This window comes from Mesoplodon densirostris, chromosome 10 (assembly GCF_025265405.1).
Source record: "Mesoplodon densirostris isolate mMesDen1 chromosome 10, mMesDen1 primary haplotype, whole genome shotgun sequence".
Classification (NCBI taxonomy): Eukaryota; Metazoa; Chordata; class Mammalia; order Artiodactyla; family Ziphiidae; genus Mesoplodon; species Mesoplodon densirostris.
Genome location: NC_082670.1, coordinates 92280240 through 92305356, shown reverse-complemented (window position 1 = coordinate 92305356; position 25117 = coordinate 92280240). Strand labels below are relative to the sequence as shown.

General features: G+C 44.3%; 1 protein-coding gene across 1 annotated transcript in view; it reads right to left on the bottom strand.

Annotated features, from left to right (window-relative positions):
- GXYLT2 (glucoside xylosyltransferase 2) overlaps positions 1-25117 on the bottom strand; it is an 83120-nt gene that overhangs the window by 5692 nt on the left and 52311 nt on the right. Inside the window, exons 4-6 of the mRNA XM_060109171.1 lie at positions 17400-17651; positions 15779-15902; positions 4453-4625 (exon numbers count right to left, since the gene is read on the bottom strand). Of these exons, the coding sequence (XP_059965154.1) occupies positions 4453-4625; positions 15779-15902; positions 17400-17651 (549 nt within the window). The remainder of the gene's footprint in view (positions 1-4452; positions 4626-15778; positions 15903-17399; positions 17652-25117) is intronic.

The following is a 25117-nucleotide window of genomic DNA, read 5'->3' as shown; positions in this document are numbered from 1 at the left end:
TCCCAGAAGATTACACATTATGTAATGCAAAAAAAAAGGTTCTGTCCGAGACCATGTTTGGAACACTTTTTCTTTCATATTTAGACCATTGATAAACTCCTTTGCATCACTGTATCCCCAGTGACAGGAACAGAATAGGTCAAAACCGTGGAGCCCTCCTTGATTCCTCTTTCCCCCACATCCTTCACCCGGTGCAACAGCAAGTACTGTAAACTCTACCTCTACAGCACATCCCGAGTCCGGCCTCTCATCTTCCCGACACCACCCAAGTGCACGCCAGCCCCATCTCTCACCTGGAAGGCTGCAGTAAGTCTCATAGCTAGCCTTTTTGTTTTCACTCTTGCACCCCCTGCACCAAGTTACCATGGAGATTTTTTTTTAACTTATTTATTTATTTTTTGCGGTAGGCGGGCCTCTCACCGCCGTGGCTTCTCCCGCTGCGGAGCACAGGTCCCGGACACGCAGGCTCAGCGCCCATGGCTCACGGGCCCAGCCGCTCCGCGGCATGCGGGATCTTCCCGGACCGGGGCACGAACCCTTGTCCCCTGCATCGGCAGGCGGACTCTCAACCACTGCGCCACCAGGGAAGTCCCCATGGAGATATTTTTAAAGCATAAATCAGAGCAGGTCGTTTTCCTACAGGGGCTTCCCGCTGCAATTAGAGTAAGATTCCAACCCCTCTCCTGTCCCCAAAGGTTCAATGTGACCTGGAACTCTCCCTGTTCATCTCCTCCTCGCTTCCCTTTTCTGTTCATTCTGGTTACTGTGGCCTCTTCCCAGTCGGCGGGCACACAGACTTACTCCTGACTCAGGGACTTTTCCCAGGTTATTTCTTCTACTTGGCAGGATCTCTCCCCAGATTGTCCCAGGGATCAAGGCTCAGGCTGGCAGAAGCCTCCCTGAGGACCCGAGCTCGTGAACCTTCCTCTGCATCCTGGATGCCCATCACCCTACTCTGGTCACCTTTTAACCTTCCACTATCTGATAAGAGTTTTATTGATTTCTTGGTTTATGTGAGTACTGTCTGGCTTCCTCACCCAAAATATACGCTTCATGAGGAGTGCACTTTGTCAGTCTTGTTGACTTCTGAGTTCCCAGAACCTAGAATTGTTCCTGCATAAAATAAGCTCTTCAGAGATGATTGTTGAAAAAATTACTGGCAGAATATCTGCCTCGTATATAATTTTCCTTGGGTCATGATGGGGGGAGATCACACTTACCCTTCACACAAACATACACACAGGGTTAGGGTATGTGAGTATGTGTGTTTGTGTGTGTGTGTGAGAGGGAGAGAGAGAGAGAAGGGGAGGGAAGAGAAGGAAGAGGGAGGGACAGGAGGAATATTTTCAGAGAGAGATGAAGGAAGAAAGAGACATACAGCGAGAGAGAGAGAGAGAGAGAGAGAGAGAGAGAGAGAGAGAGAGAGGAAAAATATTTATAGAGGGGAAGAGAGAGAGCAAATGAGAAAATGTGGACAAGATAAGAAAAGAAAAGAGTGTGAAACTTCTAATTATTGAGAACAACTCTATGTCGGGTGCTGTACTAAAAGTGTAAAAACAATCATTTTGTTGAATTCTCACAACACGTTTTATGAGGTAGATAATATTCTTATTCCCATTTCACAGATGAGGAAACTGAGGCTCAGTAAGTCAAGAGCACAGAGTTAATGACTAATCACCAGAAAGTGACAAAATTGGGACCTGAACCCAGGTCTGTCGATGCCCAAAGCCAAGCCCTGACCCCCACTGCACTGGGGTGCACAGTGGCAAGTGGAGAAGTAGGTCTTTTATGATGAAGTCTGTCTATATTTACTCGAGTTTCAGGATGGGGTTAGTGATTGTCCTGATTGAAATGTATGAACGAAAATTGTCTTTTTAGTCCCAACTGAGGAAAATCAGTGAGTGTAGTCTGCAGGATCATTTATGGCCTTCTTTCTGATCCACCCAGAAAACAAACAAGACCGATTGTAATTCTAGAAGCGTAGTTGCTCAATCCCAGGCCAGGGCTGACAGATTACGAAACAACCTGGGGCATGGCTCTGATGGCCACGTCTGCTGCATTCTTATTTAACTTCCATTTGTACTCCTGAATGGGTTTGCGCCTGGAGGCAGTGTTTGAATATCTAAATGTGATATCACTAAGTACAGAACAAATTTTCTATGTAATTAAATCACCTGGCTTTTGAGAAACAACAGCAGGAATCCCAGGAGAAGAAAGAGGTGTTAGTTTATTGGCTCGTGAAATTCTTTCCCTCCACAGAAGACAATTCTGGGGACTCCAGAACTGGAATTCTCTGGGATTCTCCTTAGCAAAATGCATACTTTCATACGTGCAAAAATGCATTACTATGTTGCAGGATTCACCCTCACCTCACTCCTGCCAAATCCATTTCATGAATCATGAGGGTTCCCAGATCCCCAAGGAAAAAAGCCTCTAATAAAATCTACATGCCTTCTGTCAGGGGTTGGCAAATTTTTTCTGTAAAGGGCTAGATAGTAAATATTTCAGACTCTGTGGGCCTTACTGTCTGTCACAGCTACTCATCTTTGCCTTTGTAGCATACCAGTGGCCACAGACAATACATAACATGAACAGTTGTTGCTGTGTCCCGATAAGACTATATGAACAGAGAAATTTGAATTTCATAAAACTTTCCTGTGTTACGAAATATTCTTCTGTTCATTTTTTTCCCAACTATTTAAGAAACCATTCTTACCCCACATGTCTTACAAAAACAGGCCAGATTTGGCCCAATATTTGGCCCAAGTTGGCCGACCCCTACACTCTATGTTTTGGAATGAAAGTTTCAAAAGGGAAATCTCTGAAAGTAGCTGTTGCTGGTTCTGCCCCAGCAACTTCAAGGTGAAAGGCAATGTGGAAAGCAGTGTTTCCCAAAGTGAGGGATGCAGGTTCCAGCAGGCAGTACTTGACGTGATATTAGGTGGTGAACCACAAAGCAAGGTCCTTTCGACCTTCCCAGTTACTGCAAGAAGATAGTTCACATAGGTCTTTAACTGCTCCTGCTAAAATCAGCCTCTTCAAGGGAGTAAGAGGGGGCCTCAGCTCCATGCCAGAATAGTTGGTGTGATCTTCACACTCAGCCAGAGGCAATTACAAGGCTGTCTGGCAGGTCTCGGGGGAAAGCTGCCCTCCCAGACTTGGTGCATGGCAGCGAGCTGCAGTTTTCTTTGTGTGTATAAGCCACCCTGGCTTATACGCACATCTGCATCCCTGCCCCAAGCACCTCCATGTGGAGGCCTCCTTTGGGAGGTGTGTGTGGGGGGGTACCTTTCTCTTCCTCCCCTCTTCCTTCTCTCTCCTCTTCCCCAAGGTTCACGGGTCCATAAAGATGCAAAAGCCTTTTATTCAGGAGATATTCCTGCCTCCGTGGTGCAGCTACTTGACCCTCAGCCAGCATCCTTTGGTGTATAAAAATGGACCACCGAGAGCTGGTGCCTCTTCTTGACTCTTGCTTGCACTGTGGCAGTCCATAAATAAAGACTTGATTGTCACTTTGGTTTGACTCCTGGTCCTAACTCAGGAGTCCTCAACTCCTGGTCCTCGGACTGGTACCGGTCCGCGGCCTGTTAGGACCTGGGCTGCACAGCAGGAGGTGAGCAGCGGGCAAGCAAGCGAAGCTTCATGTGCCGCTCCCCATCGCTGGCATTACTGCCTGAACCATACCCAACGCCCTCCCACCCTCCCACCCCATCTGTGGAAAAATCGTCTTCCTTGTAATGCGTCCCTGGTGCCAAAAAGGTTGGGGACCGCTGTCCTAAATGACCACCGCGACACCTGCTTGTTCAATAGGGTGGAGCTGGCAACCAGGCAACACACTTAGCTTGAGCTGAATAATATTTTATTTTTATTGTATTACCTATATCCTAACTTCTGACCCTTTATTACGGCAAATGGCATAGAGTTTCTCTTTCTTTCTTTTTTTTTTTTTTTTTTTTTGCTTACTGTTCTCTTTTTTTGGGGGGGGAATTTTTTTTTATTCAAACAGAAAGTCACAAAAATTATAATCATCCTCATCAGTTCACTCAGTCCCATGTAATTAATTTTTTTTTCATCTTGATCTTTTGTTAACACTTTTATGAATTCATCAGTTTTCCATTAGAGTTCTGAAAATGCTTATTCATTCAGTTCAACAGTATAGTCAGTTACCAAGGGTTTCTCTTTCTGATAGGACACTTCCTCCTTCAGCAAATTTATTTCAGAGAAAAAAAAATGAGTGACTTTCTTGGAAATATTAAGTCAAGAGTGGACAAAGTATAGTATCAGGTGGCAAGTGGATGGAGTGACATAGTGTGAGTGAGGTTGGGGAAAAGTGGTAGAACTCAATGCTTCTGGGAATTATTTGGCCTTCAAAGGGATGGGTGACCAAAACGCCTGCACTGCTTCATGCTGATAAGTACATGTCTGCTGAATGGGGGTTGAGAACACACTTACATCTCGGATTGCTTCATAGAGCGCTTTGAAAGTTGGCTGCTTCTCATCATGGTAGACGCCTCGGTTCCCATGCAGGACAGACACGCCTTCCCGCTCGGCCGCTCTGCAATTGCTTCCATACATGCAGTGATCAGGACGGTAGTTCCACTGGCAGGGGAACACGTACAGACACTCTGGTGGTGACAAGAGAAAGGTATGTGTGTACAATCAGTGTCAGCGATGAAACCAACGTTTCCATAAACTGCACACCACACAGGATTTCAAAGCGCGTGACTGTGATTGTGACTTGTAGCTCAGATTTTACCACGTTTGTCGATATTCTGAGATCAGGAATTGAAGGAGCACACATTAGTGATGTTGGAGGTTTTACCCCAAAGAGGAGGGCAATATAGCATCTTAGACAAGAAGGCGAATGAGGGCAGCAGACAACCTGGATCAGAATCCCAACCCTGTCACTCAAAATCAGTGTGACCTGGGTCCAGTGACTTAACCGTCCTGTGTTTCAATTTCCTCATCCGCAAGATGGATGTAACAGGATTGCCCTGTTATTTTGATGATTCAATTTTTAAAAAGCTCATGTAAAATGCATAGCAGACTGACAAGCACACGGCGGTGGTCCATAGCATCAGCTGTTAAAATCAACTCTTTGAAAAGGTTTTGTGAAATGGACCAACTTGAAAAATTAGAGTCAAGATGGAAGCAAAGGTTCTTCTTCAGATTAAAAAGCAACCGACCAACAGAAACAAAGTGAAGGAAAAAAACAACAAACAAAATACTACAATAGGAAAACAACAACAACAACAAAAAGCAACACAAAAAGAAGTCCCCCTGTCAAGGTGACTATATACACTGTGGGTGAGCATGTGCACACGTGTCCTTGTGTGTGTTTGCATCTCTAAGCCAGTGGTTCTTAGCCAGGGGTGACGCTACCCCGCAGTCTCCGGGGACCACCTGGCAGTGTTTGGAGGGAGACATTGTTCATCATACATGACAAGGCTGCTACTGGCATCTAGTGCATAGAGGCCAAGAATGTTGTAAATGTTCTCAGTGAACAGTAAGCCCCACCACTGTAGTAGTGCCAAGGTCGAGAACTCTGCTCTAATCCTGTTGGACTCCTCTTGGTGACTAGGGATTATAAAATCAGCAATAAGCTCATAACCCCTGAGCTTCCTGGCTCCTCCTTCCTGGTGCCTTTAAGGGCTGGGGCTAGAGGAGGATGGATCAAAGTGCAAACGTGTGCCACTGACCATGAGAAAGGTCAGTGACAGCACAGAAGGCTTAGAGCAAATCAATTACCAGTGTCAGAAGAGCATCATAAAGATGTGCTTGTTGGTTGGGTTGATGGCATTCCCTTCTCGTGGAAAGGACCCCTGCTTAGAGGTTATTTACAGAAACCTTCAAGATGGAAAGCAAAGAATGAAGACATCATCGCACATCCCCTCTGGCAGACGGCGTGTAATATTTCTACCACTCAGAAATTACATGCCACTGGGGAATTCCCCGGCAGTCCAGGGGTTAGGACTTGGAGCTTTCACTGCCGAGGGCGCAGGTTCAATCCCTGGTTGTGGAACTAAGATCCTGCCAAGCCGCGTGGCGCGGCCACAAAACAAAACAAAACATAAAACTCACAGACTGCTGTGACATCCAAGCACCCTCTAATTCCTAATTCCTCACAACACACTATGAGATTTTCCTTTTCTTGGGAGAACTCCATTCCACCAGGATGTTTCCCTTACTTGCATTCACCTCCACGCTTGCGCATACATAATCCACAGCTGGGAGAGAGCAGTGCTCATCATGAAGTTATACTATCAAGGTCTGAATCCCAACTCCTCTATTAGTTGTGTGACTTTTCTGCACTTCTGTGAAGAGGGTGGATGTGAGGATAGTGGGAGTGAAAATATCTAAACATGCTTTTGTGCTTCTGAACTGTGACCTGACCCCAGCCCAATAGCTGCCTTTTTTTTTTTTTTTTTTTTTCTTTTTGCGGTATGTGGGCCTCTCACTGTTGTGGCCTCTCCCGTTGCGGAGCACAGGCTCCGGATGCACAGGCTCCGGATGCACAGGCTCAGCGGCCATGGCTCACGGGCCCAGCCGCTCCGCGGCATATGGGATCCTCCCAGACCGGGGCACGAACCCATATCCCCTGCATCGGCAGGCGGACTCTTAACCACTGCGCCACCAGGGAGGCCCTAGCTGCCTTTTTTTTAATCCAATGAGTCACTTCACTCCTTTCTGATACCTGCCCAGTCATTTGGATTTACAGCCCCTGCTTAAGCACCTGCCAGTATTCTCTCCTGAATGAATTGCCCTAGATACTACCTCTGTTTTTGTAAACGCACGGATTGATGGAATGAACAAATATTTATCAAATGCCTGCTATGTGTACAGGTCCTGCCTTCACTGAGTTTAAGATTGGTGATGAAGGTTTTTTGCCTCTTCCTAAGTAGTTTAGGGACTCCACTACAAAAAGAAAACTTTTCCTCTCTTTGCAGCCTCCTTAGAGGACCAAGCCCAATGAGGGCATCACTCAAAGGCAAAACACAAAGACATAGAGTCTAAACAAATTTATGTTGCTAAATAACCGATGGATCACTGAAGAAATCAAATAGGAAATCAAAAAATACCTAGAGACAAATAACAACGAAAATATGACAATCCAAAACCTATGGGATGCAGCAAAAGCAGTTCTAAGAGGGAAGCTTATAGCAATACAATTTTACCTCAAGAAACAAGAAAAGTCTCAAATAAACGACCTAGCCTTATACCTAAAGGAACTAGAGAAAGAAGAACAAACAAAACCCAGGTAGTAGAAGGAAAGAAGTCAAAAAGATCAGAGCAGAAATAAATGAAATAGAGATGAAGAAAACAAGAGCAAAGATCACTGAAACTAAAAGCTGGTTCTTTGAGAAAATAAACAAAATTGATAAACCCTGAGCCAGACTCCTCAAGAAAAAAAGGGAGAGGACTCAAATCAATAAAATTAGAAATGAAAAAGGAGAAGGTACAATGGACACCACAGATATACAAAGGATCATAAGAGACTACTACAAGCAACTACATGCCAATTAATGGATAACCTGGAAGAAATGGGTAAATTCTTAGAAAGGACAAATTCTTCCAGGACTGAACCAGGAAGAAATAGAAACTATGAACACACCAATCACAAGTACTGAAATTGAAACTGTGATTAAAAAATCTTCCAACAAACAAAAGTCCAGGACCAGATGGCTTCATAGGCGAATTCTGTCAAACATTTAGTGAAGAGTTAACACCTACTTTACTGAAATTCTTCCGAAAGGCTTTGTAATAAGACAGGTAGGTTCAAAGTTGGCTTCTACCACCTCCTAGTTCTAAAAACTTGGGTGAGTTGCTGAAACCCTTAGCCTCAGTTTAGAAGCACTAAAGAGAAGTTAAATGATGCAGATTTGAATCCCAGCTGTACCATGTGTTAGCCGTGACCTAACAGCAGAGTGGCTAAGGAGCAAGCTTTAGAGTCAAGCTGTTGGGTTTCAGTACAGAACTCTGCCATTAGTTGCATGAACTCAAGCAAATTACATGATTTTTCTGGGCCTCAATTTCATTAACTGTAAAAGGGGGAAGAATTGTAAATATCATTTGTAGGATTTGGGGAAGTATTAAATGAATTCATATCTAGAAGTACTTGTAACAGTGCTCGCTGCACACAGAAGGTACACCCCGTAAATGTAAGCTGTGATCATTACTATTATCATTGCTATTGCCATAACAAGAACTATTGCATTAGGCTACTAGAAGGATAAAACAAGATAACTTAAATGGAATGAGCCTGGCATCCTTCCAGACACATAGCACATTGGTGGTAAATGTTTTACAGCAATTGCCTCTAGACATGCAGGTGGCCAGACTTTCTTAACCTTTTATGAGTCACAGATCTCTCTGAGAATCTAATGAAAGCTTTAGACTCTGTCTTTGGAAAAATATATGAAGAATATCTGCTTACAAATTTAGGGGTTTGTAGATTTCCCAAAGATCAGCTAGAAACCACAGCTACTGAATATCCCATGTGAAATTCGGTCCCAGACAGAATTCAATTCACGTGTTTACCTTCCTTCAGAATTTTCCAGAAGAAGAAACGCGAAATACCGCGAGAATAGAATTGAAACAAGTATTTGTTCACCACAATGCAAGGCATTGGTGTCACTGGGTGATAAGGCACTGCCCCTGCCCTTGGGGAATTTATACTCTTCTAAGGGAGATAGTACAGAAATGAACTTTTTTTTTCCAGAGTTTATAGAAAGGAAGGCATTTTGGTAAAGCTTTACTTAAACTTAGACTTATATAGTAAGGATAGGATTCTGACAGTTAGAAATAGAAGCCTGGAAGAGCATTTGAGGAGGAGAAAATGGCCTGATCATGGCAAAGAGTTTGGAAATCAGAGCGTATTTTAGAAAAGATAAAGCATTTAATTTTGGCGGGGGTGGGGGGCAAACTCGATTTCTTCAAAGAGGTAAGATAATGCTAGGAAAGTTGTTATATAAATAGACTGCTTTGCCCTAAAATATTCAAGAAATATAAATCTATATTAGGTTGCAAGTAATCAACTCTGATTCTAGCATGTGAGGCAAAAAATATTTTTTTTTCCTTTGGAAAGAGAGGAGGTAGCTCATAAAATCAGAGGGAAAGCTGAATTGGGGCAGGAAGTGGGGTGGCTCCTGGGATCTGGGTGTGGGGACTAATTAATGTCAGCTTCTTGGCATTGCTGCCAGGATGGACCAGCCTTGCCTACTTTCTGCTCTTGGATTCCCAGACTCAGGTTCCCAGGAGATGGTGTGACTAGTTAAGTGCGAGTCAGAGGCGGGCAGGGCTCTAAGACTGCATGCAATGGGGGAAGAGTAATTCCCCTGAGAGAACTGCGTGCTATTACTAAAAGAAAGGGCAATCAAGAGTGCACAGGTGGACATTTAGATGAACCTATATGCAGGGCAGGAATAGAGCCACAGACATAGACAACAGACATGTAGACACAGAGGGGAAGGGTTAGGGTGGGATGAAGTGGGAGATTAGGTTTGACATAAATACACTACCATGTGTAAAATAGATAGCTAGTGGGAACCTGCTGTATAGCACAGGGAGCTCAGCTCTGTGCTCTGTAATGACCTAGATGGGTGGGATGGGCGGGGGAGGGAGGTCAAAGGCTGGGGGATGTATGTATACATATAGCCCATTCACTTCACTGTACAGCAGAAACTAACATGACACTGTAAAGCAGTTATACTCCAATAAAAAAAAAGAGTGCATAGGTGAATAAAACAGATGTGACTTTTCATTCACAGATACATTTGGCGTGGGTTACACTGTGAAATCTCCTTCTCCATGGGGGCAAGGAGGAGGAGAGGGGCTACAGCAGCACCCTGGGCTGGGCTGAAGATGGAAAACCTCTGTAGAGCAGCTGATGAACACGGGGCGTGGATTAATGATGGTTATTTGGCACACGATGAATAACTATACTGAAACGAATCTAGTTTAAGCAAGATTATCATGGCTGTCAAAATCTAATGTTTAAAAATGACAGCATGGTGAAATGTGCAGGTTATTTTTTTCTGCTGCTGAGGAAATAATACAGTGAATGGTTTTTAAATTCCAAAGCCTCAAAACACTGCAATTTATTAAAAAATTATTTTTCAAGCCAATCTCTCTTCAAACCCTGGGTCTTTGCTATTCTTCCTCTCCATTTTACGTAGATAAAGCAGCTCATTAATTGATTATTTATGAGTCTGAAATCCCTTAGTGATCCTTTTCCGGAGTCTATGTTTATTTCCAGAGCCTCCTAACTACTTGCAAAGTACTGTGTGAATTGATTTCTCCTTACATTTCTGATCATTTCCTACTCTTGGGGTCTCTAAGATTATGGAATAGTTTATGTCTGATCATTTTAACTTCCTGGTGGAATAGGCTTGCTACTTACTACACTATATCAACAGAACGGAGGCTGTTTGCATGACTCATAGCATTTTGTTTGATGTGCATTTTTTTTTTTTTTCGGTACGCGGGCCTCTCACTGCTGTGGCCTCTCCCATTGCAGAGCACAGGCTCCGGACGCGCAGGCTCAGCGGCATGTGGGATCCTCCCGGACCGGGGCACAAACCCGTATCCCCTGCATCGGCAGGCGGGCTCTCAACCACTGCGCCACCAGGGAAGCCCCCTGCTTTGTTTTTTAATGTCTCATTCTGGAATGGAGCTTTCCCAGCCTCCTCTTCTTCCTTCTTCCAGAATGTACCTTGTTCCAGAAAAGGGCAATACATTCCTCCAAGATGTCTCTGATCACACAATTGAAAGATGGAACCCTCTCTCCCCAGCCTTGACCGTGGCTCTCTCAACCCCTCATTTGTTTCCTTCATAGCACTGATTACAATTTGTGATTTTGAATGACTCATTGTTACTCTTTGGAAGTTGACCTCTCCCAATACAAGGTAGGTTTTGTAAAAGTAGAGACTCTGTCTCCTCTGCATGCCGCCATATCCCCTCTGCCTAGCCCTGTGGCTGGCACCTAGTAGGTAGGTGCTCAAAAGATATCCACTGAAGGAACGGGAGAATCAAAGCGTATTCATTCCTCTACCCTCTGTATCTTTCCCCTTTCTCTGCTTTCTCCCTCTCCTTTCTCTCCCCAACATCCCTTCCTCTCACTTTCCTGGCTGTGCTCTTTCTCTTCCATTTCCTTCCTTCTTCCATTCCAGTCTCTTAATTCCATTCCTCCAACCAGCCAACACCTCTGAAGATCAACTCCAGTTAAGGCACTAACCCTCACACTGGAATCACTCAATGAAGACAAAGTAGATGTAACCTCTTCTCACAAGGACCCTACGATCTTAATTCTTTTTTCTTTTTTTTTTTTTTTTTTGCGGTACGTGGGCCTCTCACTGTTGTGGCCTCTCCCGTTGCGGAGCACAGGCTCCGGACGTGCAGGCTCAGTGACCAAGGCTCACGGAACCAGCCACTCCGTGGCATGTGGGATCTTCCCGGACCGGGGCACGAACCCGTGTCCCCTGCACCGGCAGGCGGACTCTCAACCACTGCGCCACCAGGGAAGCCCCTATCTTCATTCTTGAGCTTCGTATCAGAGCTCATGAACTTCTCAGACCCCCAAAACAATGATCTGTTTCCAGTTTTCCAGGACAGTCCTAAAACCAAATAATTGGGCCTGTCCACCCCAAAACACATTCACAACTACAAGCTGCTGGAAGCTTTTGGTGAGGTGAGTAGATAGTGTGGTTGCACACCCAGGCAGGATGAGAACAAGGCCTGACAGGGCCTCTGAGGAGGCCTGTTCCGTGTGACTGTGTGTCCTGCTCTCTGTGGCCCCAGCAAACCCTCCCGACTCCCCAGTATCACATTCAACTCACGGACGATCTATGTACCTTCCATGCGCGTTTCAGCTCTTCTCTCTCTTCGTGGACAGAGCCCTAGTGCTTCTCATCTGGCTGGATGCCCTGCCTTGTCATCTATACTTGGCTGGTTTCATTTCTTCCCCTGGTCACCCCCAATTTTCTAGAAATTGCTTTGAAAGAAGGGACAGACCTCGGTGTTCATGTTTGAGAGAGGAAAATGCCATGTGATCTTGCTCTCCTGGTCCCTGATGACTGGATCAAGGGTGGTCTCCCCATCGAAAGAGAACCAGTTCATAGCTGGGCTGGGAATCAGTTAATAGGCCGGGACAGCCCAACCCCTCGTCCCCCTCTCTCTCTTACCTTCAAGAATCTGAATTAAGAAACCTAGACAACCCATCAGCATTGGCATGGGCTTGTAAGGTTGTGCTGACTTGGGGTTGGACCACGTACAAGCAGACATTATTGCTGGACAGATGGAATGGAATCAGATGGGCATGAAGAGAAGCAACACAACATATACCACGAGGACTCTGAGGGATGACGAAATGAGCTTTGATCCTGAGCAGCCACCCAGAGATGGTTCTCATGAGGCCTGGCATGATCTGACCCATGTGTTCATGGGACTGGCACCTGGACCTTTACTTAGGTGATCTGAGTTAAGTTTTATTCCCTGCAACCTAAGTGCATGAATCCAAGCATACCTTTCTACATAGGCTTCTCTTTTAGCCCTTGTCAAATCTACCCTTTCTACAGAAGTCTGCTCTTGACTCAAATTCACCTGTAAATATGTGAGTTCAGTCTTTCACCCCTTGAAGCTGCCTTGGCTCACCTGCCAGGAAATGTCCTGTGGGATGAGCTACCTGCATGTCCCCCATGGGCTTCAGCTGTCTTCTTGTGAGTCAGTCTAGTACCCAGCACGGCAATTACACACCCACAGGCATTTACTATCTAATTATAGCAAGAGTTTTAAAACATTTTTAAGCTAATGGCTTTTAAACACATTTTAAAAGCGATGTAGGGCCTCCCTGGTGGCGCAAGTGGTTGAGAGTCCGCCTGCCGATGCAGGGGATACGGGTTCGTGCCCCGGTCTGGGAGGATCCCATATGCCGCGGAGCGGCTGGGCCCGTGAGCCATGGCCGCTGAGCCTGCGCGTCCGGAGCCTGCGCGTCCGGAGCCTGTGCTCCGCAACGGGGGAGGCCACAACAGTGAGAGGCCCGCATACCGCAAAAAAAAAAAAAAAAAAAAAAAAAAAGCGATGTGATTGGCTACGAGAGGCTATAATAATAAAAACATTCTAGATATGGGCTTGGGTTTTGTGTCTACTGCTTCACTAATGGCAACCCAAAGAATCATAACAATAAGCATGTTTATCTCCTGAGTCATGGCTAATTTTCTCTCTCTCCTTTCCAGGGATAAAGGTGACACACTTTTTTTTTTTCAAATATAGTTATTTCTGGTTTATAGAAAATGCTCCCAATCAATATAAACAAAGAAAAACCTTTCAATGATGGATATCACTGGATTTCAGGTCAAAGAGCTCATGTTTGATAAAGTACCTGGATAACGCATGCAAGATCAAAGGCAGGCCATACAAAGAACAATAAAGGAATTACCTAATACTCACTGATCTAAATTTAGGAAACTCGGTTATTTACTTGCTACTGCTCAGACCCAAGATTCAGAACAACTTCATAATTATTTTATAATATCCTTGTACTCAGTGGACCTAAGATGGGCAGTGTGACGCCATTAAACTCAGCTGGTTTTCAGCCCTAATTAAAGACAAGGGGCTCGCATCTAATGGCAGAGCTGCTTGCGACCGTCTTTGAGTGTTATTTACTCACTGGTCACGTCCTCAAATAATCTGCAACAGGCTAAGAGGATTTCTGGGGAGGCAACTATGCAAATGTTTTGAATTCCTCAGTTTGGGAATATGGACAGATAGGCTTATGGAAGAGAGTTTAAGCCACACAACACAGAAGAAAAAATGCAATATTTAAAGAGCAGAAATAATGCAGGAGAGAGAGACACATTTGGGGAAACCTGCCCAGCTCTCTAGAAGCCCCCCTTCTCTGGGACCTTCCCCTCACCCCCAAATACACGGGGCCAGAGTTGGAGTGGCCTGGGTGTGTGCCCCTGCTCTGGCACTCATTAGCTATACCACAAATTATTTAACTCTCTTTCCCTTGGTATCTTTGTCTATAAAATGGGGATTGTATTCTCAGGGTTGTTGTGAGGATTACATAAGAAAATGCTCAGAACAGCACCTGACACTCAGTAAATAATCAATGTCAGCCATTATTCCTTAGCTCCACGCTCCTGGCCTAGGGGACCCACACTGCCAACATCTGATTTCTCCCCCAGGAATTTGGAACTGGGATGAAGTTAGTCTTTCCATATGGCTGGACGTGGAGCATGAAACCTTGGTACTTTGCTTTGAGTACAGAATGAGAACCTTCAAAGAGGAATACACAGTCTCACCAGGAGAAGGAAAGTCCAACCTGGGTTCCTCATCCTTTTCCCTCTCCTGCTTTAGGTCCTGGGCCCAGCCTGCTGGCCTTTCTGCCCTAGTTTTCTACAGGACACCAGTTTGCTTATTAAAAAAAAGTATCCTGGGCTTCCCTGGTGGCGCAGTGGTTGAGAGTCCGCCTGCCGATGCAGGGGACACGGGTTCGTGCCCCGATCCCGGAAGATCCCACATGCCGCGGAGCGGCTGGGCCCGCGAGCCATGGCCGCGGAGCCTGTGTGTCCGGAGCCTGTGCTCCGCAACGGGAGAGGCCACAGCAGTGAGAGGCCCGCGTACAGCAAAAAAAAAAAAAAAAAAAAAAAAAAAAAAAGTATCCTTTGTGCTTAGACTAGCTCCAGGGACCTTTTATTTGTAGCCAAGAGTCCTACTCAGTATAACTACACCTAGAAAAAAAGATGAAATCCGCTTTAGAAGAAAAAGGAGGGGCAGACTTTCAAATCCCCGTTGATCCCTGGTGCTATCAAAGTGAGATGGATTAAAACATGTCACAAACGAACAGCCAACACATCCCCTTCATCAAATGAACTGGTATTGGGACTCTGCCAGAAATGCACCCCGTTCCATATCAACCTGCTTTTTTTCTTTTCCAGGATTTGCTCCTTTTTGATCCAAGGGCATGTGAGATTAGGTTTTATTTCAGAATTCTGTTAAAAAACAAAAAAAGGTACGTACAGAGAAGTCTTTATAAACAGGAGTCTCTAGTTCAGGATTTTTAAAGACACAGGAGAGGCCTGAGGAGGTTGGGGTGAAGAGTGCTTTTTTTCCCTAGAGATCTTTCTCAAAGAGAAAACATGCTTTTGGTTTTAATACCATCAAATAAGGTTGTAGCAAAGATGAAAGAAAAGAAGGAAAAATTTTAGCTTTAGGTGTTCATACAAAAACACAGACCAGAAATTTACATCTCTTTCCTTCCCCAACTACCCAAACACTGACTTAACAATATAAGACGAATTTCTTTAGCCCTAGGTGAAAAGAAAGAGGGATGTGGGAATCCGAGTCCTTCTTCTAGGCCCTTTTAACCCTGAACAAGTCACTTTATTGTAAGGATCCCAAGAATCAATTCCCTTCAGTCTAGCAATTGTTCAGGCTATGGCGGGCCTTGTGCCTAGATTATAATGTTTTCATTTAGTTCTGTGCCGCCCATTGATTTTGCCTGTACTTCTTGGAAGAATGGCGTGGCAAAACCTAAAAGATATTCTCGAAGAATGGAGCCCAGTGTTGGGGGTTTCAACATTTGGCCTTTTGTGTCAGCGGCGCAAGGACCGCCCGCGTGAGACCCCGGGGAGGGGGTGGGGTGGGCGATGAAAAGGCACCCTTTGCAGGGGACACAGGCACAATTCAGGCTTCGCCAATGCAGCCCAGGCTGGAATGTGCTCTGTGGGGCGAGGTGGGCGGACTCCTCTGAGAACTGCATTCTTGAAAGAGAACCTACCTGGGTTGAAATAAAAGATAATATTTAATAAGTCCTGGTCTCCCCACGTGATGGCATTCTTGTACTTCTGGTACAGAGGGTACAGCATGTCCTCCCAAGCCAAGCCTGTTGGAATCATGCTGTTCTGGAAAAGAGAAAACCATCAGAGTGGCTAAGGCACGGCAAATACATCTCATCCGCTGAGAATCAATGTACAGGGATGGGTTCTCCCCTTCACCGCCCCGCTCCCCAGAATGAAAATGAAATCAGCAGAGGAGGGGACCTGTTGGCCTCAAGGCATAGGACAAAGCAGAAGTAGGGCTGGCGATTATAGGTGTACCCATGGATGGTAGGTGGACCAGAAACTGGCAGTTGGGCCTACGGCTTCTGCTCAGAAAACCATGCCCCATGTGGCGGAGGCATAAATCAGGAGCTTGGGATGAACATACACACACTAGTGTATATAAGATAGATAACCAACAAGGACCTCCTGTAGACCACAGGGAACTCTACTCAATATTCTGTAATGGCCTATATGGGAAAAGAAGCTGAAAAAGAGTGGATATACATATATGTATAACTGATTCACTTTGCTGTACACCTGAAACTAACACAACATTGTAAATCAGCTACACTCCAATAAACATTTTTTTAAAAAATTATTTACTTTTAAGACAAAAGCAACATATTCAGACTAAATATTCAACCAGCACACAAAGATGTAAAAAGTAAAAATAGTTTTCCTCCTGCCTCCTGCAATTCCCATTCCCACTTTCCCTAGACGTATCCACAATTAATGACCAGTCTCTTAGATATTCTTCTGGAAGTTTCTAAGGCATAAAAGGGATCACCTCTATGGCATCATGCTCTGTTGCATTTTAATTTTTTCACTTAATATTTTTTAGAGCTCTTATCTCACTTGTAGATTTGATCTAATTCTTTTTAATAGGAGGATAATTTTTTTGACTTGTTCTCTACTGATGTTCACTTAAGTTCTTCCAGTTTTTTGCTAGGATAAAAGACAAGGCCATGGGCCTCCCTGGTGGCGCAAGTGGTTGAGAGTCCGCCTGCCGATGCAGGGGATACGGGTTCGTGCCCCGGTCTGGGAGGATCCCATATGCCGCGGAGCGGCTGGGCCCGTGAGCCATGGCCGCTGAGCCTGCGCGTCCGGAGCCTGCGCGTCCGGAGCCTGTGCTCCGCAACGGGGGAGGCCACAACAGTGAGAGGCCCGCATACCGCAAAAAAAAAAAAAAAAAAAAAAAAAAAGACAAGGCCATGAACAGCCTCGTATGTTTATCTCTGTACATTTACATAAATATATCCCTAGGGTAACTCCACAAAGTTTTCCAGGGTTTTTGAAGCCTGGGATACACAGAGTGTTTAAACATGGAATTCAGAAATGCAACATAATATTCCCCAATAGTAACTCTGCTGAACAGTTTAAATTCCATAATCACCTGGAATTTTCCTAAGCCAACAAATATTCCATAACTCTCCAAATACTTTTCTCTTCCCTGGCTTCTTCCATTCTCACCTTCAAGCCAGCTACTTCCAAAATCAATACACTGAAACTCCTGGAACGTCACTGTTGAGGAGACAAAATCCCGATGTTTAAACAAGGAAATATAACATACTTCCTTACCTTGAACTGGGCACTTCTTATCCGAGTTAAGTTCATCAGCATGACTCCTGAGTTAACTCCTGCAGAGCCATAGAAAGGGTGCCGAGCAAAGCGGCTGTACCAGCCGATCTTGGGGATTTCATGCTCGGGGGCCATGGCCGCAAGCTGCGTGGAATTAAATTGCCTCAGAAGCTTCCAGATGTCATCAACAGGTCTCAGAAAGAGAACATCGGTGTCCACGTAGAGAAGGGAGTCCACATCCTTTAAAATCACCTTTGTGTGTATTGGGTGAGGAGGGGGAAAACAAGAAACAAAGGGAAGTAGCCTGATAAGTCAACACTGCCAATGATTTTGTTGATTAATGTTAATTCTAGAAAGGGTCCCACTCTTAGCTTCCATTCCTCCCTTCTCCTTGGACTTCAGGGATAAGGGTCAGTCAAAGGGTAGAGACTCAAAGGAAGATCCATCTTGATTCAGATTGGTCCAATTCCAGGACCCTGGACTATGTTTATTAAGGGTTGAACGTTGCAAGGAATGAAAACATTAGCAAATGACTGTGGCTTTCTTTTCCTCCCTCCTCCAATAAGGCCATCTGTCTTTCTCAGTTTTTTCTTGGAAAAGCTAGGGCTAGCATTAGACTACTTGAAGTGGACAATCCGTAGATTAGCTCATGCCAGGCTTTAGGGTAAATACTCTGTCTCTGGATCCATTTCTTTTAGTGTTGATGCATATGGCTCTGCATCTTTTTGAAATAGTATTTTCAGCTAAGATTTAGACTTGGAAATAGGCAAAACAAGTCATTGGCCAGATTTGTCTGCAAGGATTGACAAATGTTTTTTTTCTAAAGGGCCAGAGAGTAAATATTTTAGGCTCTGTTGCAGCTACTTAACTGCTGTTAGCATAAAAGCAGCCATGGACAATATATAAACAAATGAGCATGGGTGGTTCCAATAAAACTATTTAGAGACAATAAAATTGGAATTTCATTTAATCTTCAGATGTCACAAAGCCTTCTTCTTTTGATTTTTTTCAACCATCTGAAACGTAAAATCCATTCTTGACTCAAAGGCTGTGGTTTGTCAATCTCTGTTGTAGATCATTCAAGCCAGCCACCTTAAGTAAATAAGTTTTGCTATGCTAAATGCTTCGTTTACCAGAATTTTGCCCTGGGATTTGAGACTTTATTATTTTTTATTTTATTTTATTTTTTTAAATTTTTTTGGCTTGGAGACTTTTTTTTTTTTTTAAGAAGATGTTTGGGGTAGGAGTTTATTAATCAATTAATTTCTTTTTGCTGTGTTGGGTCTTCGTTTCTGTGCGAGGGCTTTCTCTAGTTGCAGCGAGCGGGGGCCACTCTTCATCGCGGTGCGCCGGCCTCTCACTATCGCGGCCTCTCTTGTTGCGCAGCACAGGCTCCAGACGCGCAGGCTCAGTAGTTGTGGCTCACGGGCCTAATTGCTCCGCGGCATGTGGGATCTTCCCAGACCAGGGCTCGAACCCGTGTCCTCTGCATTAGCAGGCAGATTCTCAACCACTGCGCCACCAGGGAAGCCCGGGTTTGAGACCTTAAAGTCATAGTTAGTAATAGAGTTATTTGCCTTGTTTTGCCATTGTTCCCCCAATTTAGAGGTAGCTTAACCAAAGAAGGATCATCATCCTAAAATCACAACAACACTTGTTATGGACTGAATGTGTCTTTACAAAATGCATATGTTGAAGCCCTAACTCCCCAATGTGAGCGTATTTGGAGATGGGGTCTTTGGGAAGTAGTTAGGGTTAGATGAGGTCCTGATGGTGGAACCCTCAAGATGGGATTCATGTCCTCATTAAAAGAGACACCAGACAGCTTGCTCTCATATTCTCTCTCTTTCTCTCTCTCTTTCTCTGCCACATTAGAACATAGTGAGAAGGCAGCAGTCTGCATGCCAGGGAGAGTGTCCTCCCCAGAACCCAACCATGTCAGCACCCTAATCTCAGACTTCTAGCCTCCAGAACTATAAGAAAATAAATTTCTGTGGTTTTAGCCATCCGGTTACAGTATTTTGTTATGGCAAGTTAAGACACCACTCCATTGAGATTCTAATATTTAAAACTGATGAACACGGGCACTGTATGGTACAGGCATCATGGAGATTTCAGTCTTGAATAATTTCAAAACTTACATGATTAACTGCAGGATTTATCTTTCCTTCCTCATCTACTAGAGGAATAGAATTTACAAATCAATAAAATGAAATTAAAAAAATAATGATCATCTACCATGTCATAAAAGAAGACATCCGTCTTAACAGTTTAAAGATCCTAATTCCAGAATTAGGATGAATTCTTTAAAATGAATACACAAACTTAAACAAACATCTACCACACTATACTTATTTTTTCTTATTTAACCATGGACAGGTAAAAACTTTGCCACAGATTAGCACTAGTCTGCTGAGTTGTTGTTGTTTTTTTTTAAAATCACAACTCCAGAGTACTGTGGAAGAAGGGCAAACTCTCTTCAAAAGTAATAGTGGGCTTCCCTGGTGGCGCAGTGGTTGAGAGTCTGCCTGCCGATGCAGGGGACGCGGGTTCGTGCCCTGGTCCGGGAAGATCCCACATGCTGCGGAGCGGCTGGGCCCGTGAGCCATGGCCGCTGAGCCTGCGTGTCTGGAGCCTGTGCTCCGCAACGGGAGAAGCCACAACAGTGAGAGGCCTGCATACCACAAAAAAAAAAAGAAAAAAAAAGTAATAGTAAATTATACAATCATGACACAAGTTACTTATCACATGTAAATACAATTTTGATGTTTTGCATGCTCAAGACCACCCAGAGAACTCAACATCCTGCCAATCCTATTTTACTGGGAAGGAAAACTAATGCACCGAAAAGTGTTCTGTCCAAGTTAATGTGTCAAATAATGCTAACAATCGCTGGATTTGGAGCTAATAAAGTTGCAACACGGTAAAGTCACTTTCTAGAATGTGTTTAAGGAAATGAGAGACTGCACAGTGTTTCACTAAAAAGCTAATTTAGAATTAGAGAATCAGAGGACGAGAAAGCTATTTCAACCCATGTGAAAGAGAACAGATTTCTCTTTATGGCTGATTATCTAACAAGGCCTAAACAAAACTGTATTAATATTAATGTTTTAATCAATTAAGGGTTATGCAGACATCTAGTCCCTAAATTCAAGCTCACTGGCTTGATTAATTTTTTTCTCAGTCTTAAATCAATGCTATTGTTAAAGTTATCATCACTTTCTTCAATAAAATAAAAGTGTTACCATCTTTCATCAAAACAAAAAAGAAAACAAAAAGACTTGAAAAAAGGTCTGGAAAAGGGAAAACTAAAAAACCCTTCAGGATGGAGGCATTCCATCATGAAATAATAAGCAAGATAAATATATTGATTATACAGTATAGAAGCTGGTTAAAAATAAAGCAGGGAGAGGGGCGGGGGTCCCAGGTAGGAAGGGGCTTGCAATTTTAATTAGGGACTTTGGGAAGGACTCACTGAGAAGAAAGAGGGCAAGTACAAATAGCGGAGGCTGGACCACTCTTAGAACAGCAGGGAGCCAGGGTGGCTGGACCACAGTGGGCAACGAAGAGCCAGGGATGAGGATGGAGCAGAGTGGGGGCCAGTCACTTCACTTAGGGCTTTGTTTGCCTTTGAAAGAACTTGTTCTTTCACTGTCAGTGAGATGGAAGCCATTGAAGGGCTTTTACCAGAGGAGTGGCATGGTCTGACTTAGCTTAAGGATCACTTTGGATGCTACACGGAGAAAGGACAATTGGGTCACACAGGGGAAGCAGGGAGACCAGTTAGGATGCTACTTTAATAATTCAAGTGAGATGCGATGGCGGCTTGGCCCAGGTGGTAACAACCCAGGGAGTGAGAAGTGGCTGGATCCATAACACAGCTTGAAATGGAGCCAACAGGATTTCCGCAACAGATTGGATGTGGAATGTGAGAGTAAGAGAAAAGTCAAGGGCAACTCCATGGATTTTAACCTGAGCAACAGGTATGATGGAATCGCCTTTAACTGAGATTGCACCTGATGTGTGTCATTCCCGAGTTACCTGCCTGGCCCTGGCACATATGTACTGGAGTTGGCAGATGCTAAAGCCTCGCTCCCTCCCTCCTCCTCTGCATGTGCCCTTCCTGAAATAGAAAGAAGACTGTAGTGGTCCTAGGAAGGGATGCGTTGATGGCGGATTTCTGGGGTGATGGTCGTTTGTCTAGCTCTTGACCACAGTAGTGGTTACACAGGTGTGAGCGTGTTAAACTAAGCATACAGCGTTTCAGTGGTCTCTTTTTGGTAGGTAGATCATATTTCAAAACTGACACACAAAAGTAGCCCTAATGGTACATCTCAGAGACGGAATAGATGATAGTCCTTAGGAATACTGAGTCTGGCATTCCTGAGTTCAAATCCTGGCATCATGTGCCCTGTGACTCTGGACAAGTTCCTCAGTTCCCCATATATAAAAAGTGGAAAGCAAGACCTCCACCACGTCCCCTGTCTTTGGGTTGTCACTAACATCCAGTGAAATAAGACACACACAGGGAACTCGGTACAGTGGCTGGTACGTAGTAAGTACTCAATAAATAACGGTGTTGCTACTCTAAGAAGTCTCCGTGTTTTTTCTTTTAAAACTCACGTGTAATTAGTTACCATGCACATCAATGCTCACAGCACTTCAAAGCATGTGTCGACCACAAAGTGTCTTTTATATAAACAAAGTCAAGCTCAGAAAAGTTGAAGTTTTCGAACATTTCTAGTATCATAATCCACATATTACCTCGATTGAAAACAAGAGCACCAGGGCTTTTTACTCTTTAACTGAAAAAATAAAAGACCAGGAGAAAAACTCCACTCTTCTTATAACATTGTGTCTCTGGAGGCTAATTCTGCAGCAATTATTGGTGGTATTAATTTGAAGAGGATCACTGTGGCCACTTTATAATGGGCAGAGGAATATTTACCAAAAGGATATAAAATTAGCCATTCTAATTCCCTTATGGAAATTAGCACTAGAAATGAGGCCTCTGTTTTCTTAGAGAAGGGCAATAGAGGACAGACAATAGCTATTTGTATACGATGCTGCTCTGGCTCCGTTCACCACCCCAACCTGGGCAGCTGCCTCTGGCCACGGGCAACAAGATTATCAGGGGCCACTGGCTCTCCTTCAAGTTCATTTTGCTGCAACCTTGTTCTGACTTTGACAGTACAACTTTGTGGTTGAAAGTTCGGGGTTTGAAATCTAACCATTTGTGTTTGGATTCTGTTTCCACTACAAACTGTGGTCTTGGGCAAGCTGCTTTAAGCCTTCTAAGCCTTAGTTTCCTCACCTTTTTTTTTTTGGCCATGCTGTGCGGCATGCAGGATCTTAGTTCCCCGACCAGGGATCGAACCCGTGCCACCTGCAGTGGAAGCACGGAGTCGTAACCACTGCACCACCAGGGAACTCCCTGTTTCCTCATCTTGTAGATGGGATTGGTCACTCACTTCAGAGTGCTGTCAGGATGATTAAATGAGATAATGCATGTGGAGCCCCTGACATACACACAGTAAAGACTCAATAAATGCTATGTGACGTTCTTATGGGCTCACTCTCAGGAGGGCTAGTTCCTTGATTCATAGCCCAGTAACTGGCTGCAGTAGTGGTGTTAGTAAAAGAGTGAGGCATGTGCTCTGTTCTCAGAGAACTTTAGTGGGGCAGACAGATAAGAGGCAAAGCAAAATAAGATGTGCCTAATGGTAGGAGCAGCACAGAAGCACTTGGCAAGGCTACTAAACCATTCTGGAGTGAAAAAAGGACAGAAGTGACAACTAAGCTGAGAGATAGGCAAGTGAAGAGCAGGGCAAAGAGTCCTGAAGATAAATAGAACAGCATGTGAAAAGGCCCAGAGACCAGGAGAGAGCAACACACCAGGGAGGATAGCAAATTGGTTGGTGGGGCCAGAGCTTACAGTGGGAGAGCCAGGAGCCAGGGGTGGGGAGAGATTAGGCTGGCCAAGTGGGCAGGGGCCCGATCAAGAGCTATGCTGACAAATTTGGATGTGATCCTAAGAGCCATGGGGAGATGTGAAATGACATGAACCAGAAACCTTGAGGTCTGATGTTTCCTCTCCTATCCCCATTGCCCACATCCAATCCTCAGCAAGTCCCATGTGTTCTTCCTCCAAAATACATCTGAATCTGCCCATTTCTCTACCTTTCCACTGCCTTGCCCTGAGTTCAAGGCACCATTACAGCTCCCCTAGAATTCTGGAAGGGTCCATTCACTGGCCTCCCTGTGTACACACTTTCCCCTTCAATCTATTCCTCACAGAGCGGCCAGAGGGATTTTTAATCTCCAGTGTCATCTCTTCTTTGACCCATGGGTTATTTACAAGGATGGTTGTTTAATTTCCAAATATTTGGGATTTTCCAGATAATTTTTTATTATTCATTTCTAATCTAATTTCCTTATAGTCAGGGAGCACTCTCTGCATGATTTCAATCCTCTCAAATTCACTGAGACTTGTTTTATGGCCCACATATGGTCTATCTTGGTGAATGCTGAATGTTTATTATTCTGCAGTTGTTGGGTGAAGCATTCTGTAAATTCTGTAGCTGCCAATTAGGTCAGTTGGTTGACAGTGTTGTCAAGGATTTCTAGGTGCTAACTGATCTTCTGTTTGCTTATTATAACCACAGGAGCTCTATGGAGTTTTATCTTCAGACACAAAGAAAGAGGGGAGAAATATGAAGTTACTGCAAATTCATGTACATCAACAGATATGATTTGGGAGAGTTCCCTGGTGGCCTAGTGTTTAGGATTCCGGGCTTTCACTGCCATGGCCTGGGTTCAATCCCTGGTTGGGGAACTGAGATCCCACAAGCCACGTGGCACAGCCAAAAAACAAACAAACAAAAAACAGATATGATTTGGGAGCCATCATTTATTTTCACACTAACAGACAATTATCAAAAGAGGAGGGTTGAAGTCTCTCACTCTGAGTGTGGATTTGTCTATTTCTCTAAGCATGGTTTTGCCTTGTAGATTTGGAGGCTCTGTTGTTAGGTGCATACTCATTTAGGGTAGATACACCTTCCTGAGGGACTGAGCCTTATTGTTATGAAAGATCCAGAGGGCTTTTTTAAAAAAACTTACATTAGAGGATGCCCCTTTCATCTTTAAAGCCCTTCAAGACTTTTCACTGTGCTTTCCTTACACATGAACCATGGTCCCTAAAAGGCTCTGCAGGATGGACACACTCTGTCCCCACAGGGGACCGAGTTCCTATCAGTGGTGATCTTTCACCTCCTAGCACAACTTTCCATTATGGCTCAGTTACTGTCGAAGTCAACAGAGGGTGAGGAGGAAAATGGACTTAATAGGAAGTTAACGAGCTCCTACTTCTCTTCCTGCCTACAGCCAGGGTTTCCTCTGTGGGAGATGCTCTTAAGTCTTTCTTTAGATAGAAACTAACACAGTTAGTTTCCCCCTTTCAGAAAGAAAACAAAGTAGAAACTATCTCATTTAATAATGGAATCATCTTTTGGAATGTTCTTTCTCACTTCATTCCGGAAATTCAATGCACCCAAGGTGAAGAAGATAATGTGCTCAAATTTGCTGAAAAACAGTATCAATTATGAAATACATGTGCAGCCCTGATGCTTTACTCAGTTTCATTGTGTGTGAGCTTTCATTTTAGATAATTGCCTGAAGTATCAAAACTATGATTAGGGTGAAAATGATGTCCCCAA